The 13,855-nt window shown below is 41.2% G+C and overlaps 1 protein-coding gene across 1 annotated transcript; it reads right to left on the bottom strand.

The window, feature by feature from the left end:
• Positions 1-1,911: 1,911 nt before the first annotated feature.
• Positions 1,912-8,604, bottom strand: LOC115594680 (von Willebrand factor A domain-containing protein 7-like). Its single transcript, XM_030438882.1, has 15 exons — positions 8,376-8,604; positions 7,993-8,262; positions 6,484-6,577; positions 6,235-6,354; positions 5,862-6,048; positions 5,588-5,754; positions 5,190-5,302; positions 4,962-5,078; positions 4,621-4,827; positions 4,399-4,531; positions 3,959-4,108; positions 3,722-3,814; positions 3,363-3,637; positions 2,575-2,868; positions 1,912-2,490 (listed from the first exon to the last, which is right to left on the bottom strand). Exons 1-15 carry the CDS (start codon positions 8,586-8,588, stop codon positions 1,912-1,914), a joined length of 3,012 nt encoding a protein of 1,003 aa, XP_030294742.1. The 5' UTR covers positions 8,589-8,604.
• Positions 8,605-13,855: the final 5,251 nt, after the last annotated feature.

Here is a 13,855-nt window from a genome sequence, read left to right on the forward strand (position 1 = left end):
CCTAAACAATGAATGGTAGCACGTAGCTTACACAACAAATCTCTTCCCTTAAAATTTAAAAGAACAGTTTTCTGTAATTTCAGTTTTTTTCCTCTTCATTTAATTATTCAAAGGTGCAACTCTATCAGAAGAGAACGATCTTCATTGTCTGATTTGTTATGCCTAAACATACAAAATATAATTATTCATTTCATTCATGACTGAAAAAACTGTACAAACAAACTAGTAAGTTTACGTACTTGTTGTGACAGTACTTTTACAATTATGCAGAAATATGACGTAGTTTTTACCCTCTGATGATGTAATGTGGCACTGCGAGGCCACCGTACTCCCAAAAAATACAGTGAGTGGACACAACTTTTTTTTCAGCTTTATTGTCTTATCCTTTACATTTATCTGTGAAGCAAGCCTCAAATCAAAAGTATCTGTGATTTTAAAAGGGGCTTTGCGGAAGTTATTTATACATGTTAATTGCTCAAAATTGTCACACATGCCCCTCTAAATGATCAAAAACTTTTAAATCAACAATAGCAGTACACAACTTAATGTCAGAGAATCTTGATTGTTACTTGATTATAATCGACAACTGACATGATCACGTGACTAATGTCTTAATCATTACATAATCACAGCCCCATTATGCTTTTTATGATTGCATCAATCACCTTACGATACGTAGAGTACATGCCGTTCACATTTCATAGCATAAGCATTGGTTTTACAGTAGTATTATTCACCTGGTTGTACATACACTCAGTTGCCAGGTTATGAGGTTTACTCATAAATCAATTTATTTCAAAAAAGGAAGGCCAAATATTAATAAACAACTCTCTGTCTAACAATAAAACACATAAACAACAGCCCCGTGCATAGAAACCGTGAAGGGTAACTCCACCAATTTTACACATTAAAGTGTTTTTGCAGGGTCTTGGGGTGGAACCTGAATGTGTGGAAAAGTATCATGGAGCTGTTTGTGGCTCCTGAGGAAGCTGACAGTAATCTGAAAAGTTGCCTCCAGTGATGCCTCTCAGTGGTTGAGTTGCACTGTTGGTGTGGAATAGCAGTCTATTAACCATATGTACAAAGTGGCCACTTTCCTCTGACATCCCACTGACAACCAAATTCTAGCTAAAGTTACTGTTCGATGCAACTGTTTTGTAGTGATATAATAACAAAAGGTAGAAATTAATTCAGAATTACCAACGCAAGTCTCAGAGACATTTGTCAAAACCTGGAGGTGAAACACAAAGGGTATAATAATGAATCTGTAATGTTAGCTAGGAAGTTGTTTAATGCCGACATCTACTAAAGCATAACAAAATATGTTGTTTTACCTTGAAATATTTCTGAATCTGCCTTCAGATATTTACTATCCTTTATCTATCAGTTGCTGATCAACTGGGAGGCTGTAAAATAATAACAATTTGCCCGATTACCTACGCTTGTTTCCCAAGCTTTGTGGCCTCATTATGGGCGGTTTTAAAACAAATGATTCAAACTAAACCAGAATCAGAGATCACCTTTTTAATTATGTACATTCTTCTTCATTTTCAAATCCTGGTTCTTACATTACCCACAATGCAACTTTGAGACTGAGTGACATCACTGGAGGAAATGTATCAGATTACAGGCAGCTTCTTCTGGTGCCACAGAAGGACTTATACTACTCTTCAAAAAACGTAAACACATGGTTATGTATGAAACTGGTGGAGTTACACAATTTAATGCTTTGCCATAGTACACTTTCATCTCCAGCAAACTAATTCATAGGGTTTATTGCAGTGCTTTTGTATAAGACTGCATTATTTAAAGCTACGTATACCTAATAAACTGGCAACTGAGTATGTATTTGATTTTCCAAAGTCAAGAGAGCTTCTAAACGTAAGTCTTGCAACATTAATTTGTCGACATTCAGTTGATTCCCATCTCAAATGGTAAATTGAGCCCAAGGATCGTGATTCCAATGCAAAGAAGAAAAGACTGAACCGCTTTGGTAGAGAAAGACCCAACAGATGCTGCTGTCGGAGTCTGTGAGGGGGCTTGTGAGGGGGCTTGTGAGGGGGCTTGAGAGGGGGCTTGTGAGGGGGCTTGAGAGGGGGCTTTTGAGGGGGCTTGTGAGGGGGCTTGTGAGGGGGCTTGAGAGGGGGCTTTTGAGGGGGCTTGAGAGGGGGCTTGTGAGCTGTTGATGGAAGTTTGCCGGACACTGTAGGAACAGGAGCCAACATTACCCACTCCATCAACAATCAGCAGCTCCACATCAGGAGAACAGCAAGATGCAGTGTAGGACACCAGCGTTATGCTCTCGTTGCCAGCGGCCAGGCTGGTGTTCATGGTGCCATTGCCCTGGCTGAGGCTAACACGGTCGATACCTGTCCCGTTAGCCCCATCAGTCACTTGAACTGAGAGCTTCCATGTGGACAAGCTACAGTTTTCAGTGCAGTTAGACTGCAGGCTGGGCAGCTTACACAGCGGCTCAGTGAAATCAGTCACCTACAGTATGAGGAGAAGAAAAAGTCAGAAAACAAAAAGCTAGAATTATTATTCACTGCCTTCACATTTCAACTGGAGACTTACCGTTTTAAGGACAGCGAGACGCAGCACAAGGTAGTTGGTGTCTGCTCCACCTGGAGATTCGGCTTCAATAGTCAGGGTGACGTCGGTACCAGACGTAGTGTTAACAGGTGCTGTGAGGTTCACTGTACCGTTAGCACTACCTCCAGTGCCCAGGACTAAACTGGATGGGAAGGCTGAAGTAAACCCTCTGTCATTAGTAGCTTGGATAGTGAAGTTTCCTCCTGCACCGCTGGTCTTCACAGAGAAGGGAACTGATAATGTTTCTCCTGGTGCAAAGACGCCATTTGTATCATCCTCAAATGGAAGGAAGAAGGGAGAACAATTAATTTTTTAACCTACCTGCTGCAAGAGCAAATTTTTCTCGCCTACTCAGTCGTAATAAAAAATAATTATCTAGCATTTTTTTTTAACTGTAGCTAGACTTGCTCAAAAGGCTGCCATCTCTTAGCTGTGTACCTTTTATTATAAATAGACTGTGCTTGTGAAAAGGTATTTTTCAGTGGAGTTCTTCCTTATTCAAATACAGGATCTAAGGAGAGAGGGAGTGTCGCTGTACAGATTGATAAGCCACCTGAGGAAATGAGATTTCTGATTTTGTGCCACGTAAATAAAATTGACTTGACCTGACTAGAAAGCGCAACCAAATCATTACCCCTGATGATAATTAATTAAAATAAAGCACTACAAATGGTGTTAGTGTACTGGTAGCAATCATATATTCATACTTGACTTGAAAGGGCACCCAATTTTAAAAGTCATATCTGGTTTTTAGATGAAGTTTTACTTACAACAGTAACAGTCAAAGTCGAGGCTTTGATGCTGCTGGTTGACTGCCTCTGAAAGGTCCCCGAGGATCTGGAGGAACTGTTGCTGTTCTGCCCCTTCATGAGCACAACAAACTGCTCTGATGGTACCCCGTTAAACACCACCAAGTAGTCTCCTCCACCTATAGCTGTCACATTGCCATTGACATTTCCTGACCCTGATGATTCAACCAGAGTCACTTCTGTCACCATGGCGGAGGTACTCCCGGTGACCGTCAATAACAGAGTACCATTAGAACCTTCAGAAAAAAAGTGAGAATGGGCTGAAATATACTGAAGTTAATCAAATGTCAAATGCCTGGCGCAAAGTCTGTTTCCTTTACCAGCTCTGGGACGATGGTCTATGACATCAAAACCTCCAAATAGGCCTTCGGATACTTCCAGAAAATCAAACAGGAAATCAATGGAACTCTCACCTGCAAAAAACCAAAAGTCACAAGAAAGGACAATCAACCAATGAGGGTACATGCTGAACATAAACATCAGCTTGATCAGTACTACATCTGGAGGGACATCAGTATCTCTCATGTGATTCATCAACGTTATCATGGAAATCTCACCTACGACCTTCAAAGTGTAGGGACTTGTTGACATCATTTTCATTTGCCACAGTCCCACTTCTGTTTTTAGCTTCAGAGTCTTGAAATTCCCCACTGTCTGGGATGCAGTGATCAATGATCCTGTTGTGTTGGTGCTTTGCTGAGAGACACCTGATTGCAAAATCAGTCAAAAAATTAGGCACACTGGTTAAAAGACTGAGAGTTAAACTAACTTCCATTCTTTTTTTAACAATTAAACATTTTATGAGATCAGTTGTAAATTAGTAGCATGCATTATTGCAACTGTACTTAAGTGTGACACTGAGTACTACCACCAGATGGTGCCAAAGTCAGTAAATTCCAAAGCTTCCATAAAATGGCTTCAAAATACCTATTAATGGTTATTGGCCATGACACAATTAAAATATTTTAAAAGATTTAATCTCCAAAAGCAGTATCACCTGATGGACTGATGAGAGTAAAGGTGACTGATCTCCCAGTGATGTAAACTGTGAGGTTTTTTACTGACTCATCAACTGTGAAGGTGAAATTGTCAGCCTTTCCTGGACTCCTAGCTGCCTGCAGGAGGGTCACCTAGAGGGTTAAAAGAAACTGGTGACACAACTGAATATCTGAAACAAGTAGAAATGTCAGTAATTGCCAGTGAGAGCATTACTTAATACCAGAGAGGAGCTGGATGACTCTGTAATGATGCTGACGGCCTCAGGGAGCTCACTCTTTGTGACTTCAATAGTCTGACCTCCTGAAGTCTGAGCCAGGTCTCTGTAAAGCTGGGCATCTGATGTCGCCAACCGACTCTGTTGTTGTTGATCGTTACCAATCTGTCTTCTACGACGAAATAGCCCTCCACCTGTAATCATGAAGTTCACCTGAAAAGAAATAAATTGAATACAACATAGAGTTCACTATGTAGTTTTTGGGAATAAATTTGCTTGGATTAGATTGGATAAAGTGGGAAAGATGACATGTCTGTTTTTTTAACACTGATTCTAAGAAAACTCACCACTGTCTTGGTGCGCTCTATGAGTGCAATCACTGTGCTTCTCAGGTGTCTGTCTTTAGCAGCTGCATCCGTGAAGAGGAAGATCTCAGAATTAGGAGGAGCACCAGTTAAAGCCAGCTATGAGAGGAAGAGACGATCAAAATTATCCATTAGTTTGACTTAACTTTTTTCACATCATTTCATTTTGCAGAGGCTGATTTTGACGTGGCATCAAAGACATCACTGCACCTGCAGCCCTGATAGACTCATTTCAGGAGCATCTCCTCCACCAGTTGCTGATAGTGAATTTATAGCGTTCTTGAATTTGTTTGGGTCTGTAGTCCTCGTCAGCGGCCCAAAATCTGGGTGTAGAGAAAACCATTGTATTTCTCACGTTGTGCTTGTGCTTTCCAAGTGATTTAGAGACACTGATTTTTTGTGCACATTATTAGAGCAATCATAATTGTCCAACAAGTTTTTAGCACATCAGTCAGCATACAACAATGTGCGGGTCATTTCAGTTAATTAAAGTTCAGAAGGCAAGCAGATAAAGAGCAAATTCATAAACTTCACAGCACAGATATCCATTTATTTCACTTAAGAGGAAAATAAGGATTAAAACTCTAGTTAGGGACTATTCATACTACCTGGATCATTGAAAGGTACAAGAATGTAAACTGAGGGCTCATCTTCTGTTCCCACTTTGCTGTTGATTATAGAGGAAGTGACAGTCCTCACTGCTGCAATGTCATCACTCATGCTTCCTGTTGTGTCGATCACAAAACAAAGAGCTTTACCGGAAATTCCCATCATCCTGAGGGGAGGACAGAGACAAATAAAACAGACATGAAATACATAAAAAACATTTGCTTTGCCTCCTTCAGTACATAACTGAAACAGAATGCAGAATAGGTTTCTTACTGTAAGAAAGTTCTGTCACCAGCAGCCCCTCGAATGTCCTCCAGTAGCTCACTGGTTGCAGCTACCGCCATGTTTGCTGCTTCCGTATGGAGATGTCCATGCTCAGCAGTCATCTTGTCTTTGTTGATCCCACCTTTAGGCTCGATATTTTTTGTTTTATCAAAAAATCCTCCATGGCTGCATTTTCCTGTGCAAGGAGGGACAACATGTCAATGTGTGCTTTTTGAAACTAGCAACAGTTTTTTTTTAGCTGTAGAGCAGTGATTTATAAACGGTTTATTTACAAGCCTAAAGACAAAGTGACATTTTCTTAATAGTCTTTGTACTGTAAATTAAATCCAGTTCTTATGGTAGGCACTGGCAGGACATTTACCATCTGGTTTACTAGAACCAAAATATCCAGAAGTAAGAATCTTTTCCTGTTTGATATCCTCCAAAATGTTGTTCGTGCAGTCATCTCCATCACAGTTGCGACAGGTTTCTTTGCCTAAAGCTGTGGGAGATAAAATCCACCAGACATTTTGAGTCTTTTCAGAGTTTTGTTTTGAAAATTATCTCTTTAATCAAATTTCTCACTCTTTTGGTAACACAACCAAACACTGACATTGCGTGAGCTCTTTACCTGCTAGGTTACCAATGCTGGTCCGTGATCTGATCAGATTGGTATTTGGGAGAGTGTTTCCCAACTCCACCCAGTTACTGTGACTGTAGAAATCCTGTTGTTTGAAAAGAAGAACAAGGTACATATCTGGAATAAGATATTTAATTGTTTTAATAGGACATTGAAAAGTACATAAACTGCAGAGCATACACTGTAAAGTCTAATCATCCTTACTTAATGATAATAGATTTGATCTATAATGTTCTTAACAACATTAGAAAGTGCTGTACAAAAAAAACCTTTAAACAAGACCGAGTGCCATAAAAACAGTAAAGTAGAATAGAATTAGGCTTCTTTTTTCAAACGACCATGTAAACATAAGTTAAAAATGTGTGCAATCCAAAAAAACTCCAACTGGAAAATCCATCCCCTTCCATTGCATACAAGTTACAACACCGATGCTGTTGCCAGTTTGTAGTAGCTAATGTTGCTAACGCTAGCTAGATATGCCGGCACATACTGTGCTGTAGAAATCAGGCATTCTACATCATTTTTTCACAAACGGGGAACTACCAAGACTTCTGATGCTACATGGTACAAACAGTAGTATACTATTGGCTGACAGACCTTGTTAGAAGCTGAAACTAAAGGCAAGAATTCTTACACAGAAATAAATGAAAGAATCTTGTTGGACCTGTCAAACATTGTGAAGTTACTGATTCACAATCATAACTATGGTCTTTAGAAAAAAAAATGTGTGTTGCACTTTTCTACAAGCTCTGTACATGTATTTAGAAAAAGAGAGATTTGTCTACATGGAAATTTTAGCAAAATGACATTCAAGTGCTTAAAACAGGCGTCATTCATTAATGATAAATAAACAATCTTAAAGTGGTTTTTTTTTACAATCTTTGTGGAAGGGGCACATTTTAGAAGAACCCAGCCCTCATAGTTTTCCTTTGCCTTCGCCTTCTTCTAGCTACACTTCAGTGCATCACAGCCTCACACTTGTGTCACATTAATTTTTCTTCTCTCGTCACTTAAATTTTTTGAAGTTAGCGTCACTCAAAAATAATGACTGAATTGTTTTATTTACCTTGATACCTGTAACTTGATAAAAAAATACATTTATATATTAAGGAGCAGTACCAGAATTGTACGGAGCCCTGGAGGTGACATCGATGTGTTTGTTTGTTTTTTTTACTTTTAAGATAGTGAGTGGCACTCGCGAGATAGCAAGTATTAAGTTGACATCTCCTCCATCATCATGTGTAGCATAATTACACAATGATAATAATTATAATAATAATAATGATAATAATAATACACTTATTAATTTTTATTAATCAATTAATACAAATTATGAGATGGTCTCAATCCATGATAATAGTCCTGCATTTAACCGACCACAACTGTTTAATTACATCAAAGGGCACATGAAGTTGCATCTTAACAGCGTAAAATTAATTAAAAAAAAAATCTTTTTTATGGAAAAATAATGTTATGCTGCTGAATGATAACAGACAGTACCTGTAAAGGGTGTGTGATTTCTCCAAGTTTTTCTCTTGCTGCCTCAAAGTTCATTTCCTTGTTGCTGGCCTTCACTATTGCCAATCCTCCTGTGATGATTCTCCTTCCCTCTGCAAACTTTTCATTGTCAAAATGGTATTCAGGGTCAAAGACATGACGAGCATCTACGAGCCGATTCATTCGTTGAATTAATTTGATGCTTTGGTGAAATCTCTTGGAGGATTTTGATTGACAGGCAGCAGCAACGGACTCAACTGTAAAAGGCTGAGGCTGCACGCACACACACACACACACACACACGCACACACACACACTTGTAGTGTCAAATCACATAAATTAATTATTGATCTGAAATGTATAATTTATTCAGACTGAACACTTACAGGAAAACTGAAGTCTTTGCCATCAGCCAGGGCCAGAGCACGACATGCCTGCAAGGTGGTATTTAAGATCGCTCTCTCAGTGATGTGTTCATGCTTTTGATTGGCTGGTTTACTGCGAAACAAATCTAGAATTAACTGAATACGATCAATTTCAAACCCATAAATTCCAGTCTGCATGAGCAGGAGACACAATGCCACCGAGCCAGGAGACATCACTGCTCAAGCTGTGTCTGTTTCAGTGCTGAAAGATGAAAAAAACACAGCATTAGTAAAGGTCATTGAGATCAGTACTTACCCAGGTCATCTATCTATGTAAAAAACATTTAACATGTATTTTTACACCCTGAAGAATCAAAAACACAAAAAGTTGACTAAATTGTTTTATACAAAAAAAAATTCCATATATTCTTGAAAAAAATCTCTGCACAGCAAAAAGAGAAATGTGGTGTGGAAATTCTTCTCATAAAAAAATTAAAAATCTTACTTACATGAAATTGTATTTTTGTAACACAATAAAATGTTGTTAGATGTGAGAATATTGTATCGTAGGTCCTGATTTTGTCTCATATGCGATTTATTGTTTGTGTCAACCTAATTTATAATGCTCCACATCCAAGGTGGAGTCATTACTGTGCAGAACCTGTTGGACTTGTTGCATGTTGTTGTTTTTGGTACTGGCCTTTACGTCAATTTTGGACATGATTTCAAACCCTGATAACCCTGTGTTTAATGTTACAACACTATGAACTGTGGCTATTTCTCTCTGGCAAAGTCTGCAGAAATGTGGACTTATAAAGTGTCCAGAAAGGGCTCAAAATGTCTGTGAGGGAGCCCTCATGCCCTTTACCATTTGACAGATGGACAGCACTCACACACAGTGGTTATCTCTGGAAACCAGAGCTTGTTTTTTTGAGGTAACAAGAACAAAAATTTCACAAGAAAACAGATCTTTGTGATCATTAGATGATAGCATTAATAAAGGTATTGAACCTATGACCATTAAGGGCTTCAGTTTATAATACAGTCAGCTCATCTGCCATTTTTTATGTGGCTTGTGCAAATGTGTTCAGAATCTTATGTGTGGGAGAAACTGTTTTATAAAAGTAAAAGTAGTTGTTGGTTTGTCATTTGCACATCTCCACATTCATTATTTTGAGAAACTGATATGGAGAGGGGTTTGGAGAAAAACATAAAATACACCAAGACATAAATAATATCAACCAGAGGCAGATATTGAGATGTAGTCCTCCTGTAAGATCAAACAAGCGAAGCACAAATCCTCCTGCTGTATATTTGAGTTATTTCACCTAATGTCTCATGCTCGCAGGTCGGATGAGATGACTGCTTTGCATTAATTTTGTCCCGACAGCAGAAGCTGATGTGTGAAATATGTGTTGAATTTACAGAAATCTGTCAAATTCTCATGCTTACAAGTTGGGTGACCTGAACTTTTGGTGCAGTTGGTGCGGATGTATAGGAAGTGACTCATGTGGGAGGATATACAGAATATAAATTTACACTTGTGAATATTCTCATTTAAATGTAGTGTTGTGACATTTCGGCTCACTTGACCATTCAGGAGAGATGAAGTTAATTCAGAGACACCGATGGCTTACGTTGAAGTAATATATAAAAACTTGCAAGTAGGAACAACATGACAACACATCTGTCTGCACAGTGTGATGCAATGTGAATCCTTTCGAGTCTCTGCAATGTTCAGATTATATCTACAGCTCAGAAAACATCCCTCCTGTAGCAGGATAAGCATTTTGTCTTGTTTCCCCTCTTGCCCTTTGTTTACATTTGGTTACTATGGTTTCCGCTATGCATTGGGGTGGGCCAGTATAAAAGCGGTAGTCTGCCCACCGGTTCGTCCTCTCATCATTTCCGGGTCGGCGGTTGTGTGCCCGACAGGTATGGCTGCACGCTGCTTCACCTCGCTGCTCGTTTTATTTCGATCATTATGTTTTAGGCATTTGTGTTGTGTTGTAGGGCGATCGTGTGCTGCTGTGTGCTTCCTGTCCGTGTGCGCCGCTGTGATTGTTTGGCGGTGGTGAGTGTCATCTCTCTCTCTCCGTTGTGGTTGATGCTGCTAGGTGGCTAATGCTAGTGTGGTCACAGGTAAATGCTGGCGGTTGCCTGGAGTCCTTTCTCCCTCCCTCCTCTCATGAGTGTGTGAGTGTCTGTGCTACTAAAAAGGTATGTAGCCTATACGTTAATGCATAACCTCATCATTTTAACTTAGCCAATGCTAATGATGGTTTTCCTTAATTAGGTGTTACTGTAGCCACCTCCCTGGGCCGCTGCTGCTTTGAGCGTTGTTTACTACGTTCATCTCGTTCATATTTGCTGCTGCTGCATGCCGTACGGTGTTGTCCTGCGGTCATCGGAAGTGTCGGCTTGTACAGGACAGTTGGTCGGCCGCACGCTGCTGGGCCCGACTATCTGTTTTACTGGGGACTGGTGCCCCTTATGTGAATGAGTGTATCAATGTGTGGATCCTGTTTCATTATTTTTGAGTGTGTGTTTGAGTTCATTTTGGATTCTGTTTATGTAAATCTATTTTGTAAATCTCGTTAATTGAATTTGGTAACTGAGTTTTGTTTTCTTTCTTTTTTTGGTTATATCAGCAGTTAAGTGATATATTGTGATTTTAGGGAAGGGGTCTGTCTGTTATGGTTTTGTTAGGTTTTCTTTCATTTTGTGTGTGTGTGTGTGTGTGTGTGTGTGTGCAACCCCACTAATTTGTTGTTTCCTCCCTTTTCAGTTGCTGTAGGCCGGTGGTGGCGTTGCTGGTGACCTGGTGGTGGCATCCTCCCTTGTCTTGTCTTGCTGTGTCCCTTGGAGTGGGTTTTTCTTCACTGAGAGTGTGTCTGCCACGTGTGCCCGGTGACTTAAGTTTGTTTCTTTATTTTGGTGGATTCCTCCCCTGCACTAGCCTTCGTCCATCCACTTCGGCCTCAGCCCTGATTAGGTTTGTCTTTTGTGTGAATGAGTTAATTGATTTTTAAGAATATATTAAAATAAAATGCATTTTAAAACTTTGAACCACGTCTCTCGCCTTTAAGTAACTACGAACCTGTGTGCCTTGCGTAAGAAAATAATTCTCTGGGTGAAATTCCCAGGGTGGCGTTGTTGAGCTTTTAGTATTTTTCCTTTCTTTTCACCTCCTCCTTGCCACAAACTTGGCGTTGTCGGCAGGATAGTTACTGTAGTAAAAGGCAGAGACGTGTGTTTCATTGTTGTTTTCTTTTGATTTATACAAAGCAGCAGCGGTTCTTTATTCAAATCTGCACTCATGGAGGAGGAATTGCAAGAGCTGCGAGACCTGGTTGCACAGTTGAAAGCGGACAATGAGAAGCTACGTCAAGAGCAGGCCCCTGCTGGACCCGCCCCTAGTGCCATACCTTCAACCTCATCAGCGGTCCCTATTGCCAGTATCCCTGTAGCAGAGAGGTTGGTGTTTGTGCCTCGTGACAGGAAGTGTCCTATGTTCAGAGGAAGATCAGGGATAGCGCTGGTTGAATGGGTTGAGGAAGTGCAGGCATGTATGAGGGCCCGTCATTTATCCCAAGCTGATCAGGCTTTCTTTCTCTTCGATCATCTAGAGGGGGAAGCACGTGAGGAGGTTAAATACCGCCCCAGTGTAGAGCGTGGGGATCCAGCTAGGATAATTGCTATACTTCAGGAACTCTATGGCTGCTCTGAATCCTATGTAGTCTTACAAGAGGCTTTCTTCTCCAGAAAGCAACATGAGGGAGAAACGTTGCTGGAATTCTCCCTCGACTTGATGAGTCTCATGGAAAGGGTTAAGCAGCGTGCACCGACCAGAATGCCTAATGCTGAGGTTTTGTTGCGGGATCAGTTTGTTGAGCAGGTTGGAGATAACACCTTACGACGAGAGCTTAAACAGTTTGTGCGTAGACAGCCCACAGCTACATTGCTTGATGTCAGGGGGGAGGCAATTAGGTGGGAACGCGAGGGTCTATCAAGTGTTGTGAGAGGCCGCAGTAACTCTGTCCCCTCCATTAGTGGTATTCAGTATGGAGTTCAGGGTGCTCACCCAGTTGCTTGTGTTCCTCCGTCATCTGAAATGAGTGAAATGAAGGAAATGTTGAGACAGCAGCAAGAACAGCTGAACCAGTTAACTCAAACCATTGCTCTGATACAGCGTCCTCTTCAACATAGTCTTTCAAAGCAGCATGGGCCTGTAATATGTAGACGCTGTCAGCGACCTGGCCATTTTGCTAGGGAATGTGATGGTGTGCGTGCTCCCTCTCGCTCTCAGTTCTCCTCGCAAGCCTCCCGGCCCTCAGCTAGGCAGCCAGAATCCGTCCCAGCTCCGGAAAACTAGCACCCACCAAACTTCAGAGCCACAGTTTGGGTGGGGTCTCTACTGGCTCAAATGCAGTGCAAGGTGAATTGGCTGTGTCAAAACTGGTTTCGTCTTGTCCCCATTTAGAGGTTAACATGGGGGGAGTTAAGGTGCCATGTCTAATTGATACTGGTTCTATGGTTTCCACTATTACAGAGAGCTTTTTTCGCCAGCATTTTGAACCATGGGGTCAAGAGCGCCTTAAATCATGTAACTGGTTGCAGCTTAGGGCAGCTAATGGGTTGGATATTCCTTTCCTTGGTTATCTGGAGTTAAATGTTGAGTTGTGTGGCAAGTGGATCTCGCAGTGTGGTATCTTGGTAGTGAGGGATCCTCCTGGTGATGTTTCCCTTCAGGTCCCTGGTGTGATGGGAATGAATGTGATCCGGAAATGCTACCAAGAGCTTTTCGTGCAGCATGGTTTAGCACTGTTTGAGCTGTCTTTTGTCACTCAGGCCCCTCGACCCATCACACAGGCGTTACAGAAGTGCCACCAAGTGACCACGCAGATCCCTCCAGAGCTGATGGTAAAGGTAAAGGTCAGAGGTAACCGTGCACACCGCATTCCAGGTGGTGTAATTAAAATAGTAGCAGTCACATGCTCAGAGCAGTGTTCTGATACTACTGTGTTGTTTGAACCCCTGGACTGTGGTTTACCTGCTGGCCTGCTGGCTTCTCCATCTTTGGTGAGGGTGGTTAGGGGTACAGCATACATACCCATTGTCAATGTTGGTTCCATCGAGGTTCTGTTATACCCACGTACAGTTGTTGGCACTCTGGAACAGGTGAATGTAGTGAGCTTGCCTACAGGAGTCACAGAGGTTCCATCCACAGTAGCCACTGTAGCATCTCAGACTGCTCTACCTACAGTACAGGACCAGATGGAGGGTTTAGATCTGTCGTCGTTGTCCTCAGAAGAGCAGGGTCAGGTGAGGGCCCTCCTGAGGAATTATATATCTGTTTTCTCTGCCCATGACAGTGATTTAGGTTGCACCAATCTGATCTCTCATGACATCCCTCTTGTAGATGAGACCCCTGTCAAACAACGCTATAGACGTGTCCCTCCCTCCGATTATGAGGCCGTAAAAGAGCACATTAATCAGCT

The sequence above is a fragment of the Sparus aurata genome, chromosome 13 (assembly GCF_900880675.1).
Source record: "Sparus aurata chromosome 13, fSpaAur1.1, whole genome shotgun sequence".
NCBI lineage: Eukaryota > Metazoa > Chordata > Actinopteri > Spariformes > Sparidae > Sparus > Sparus aurata.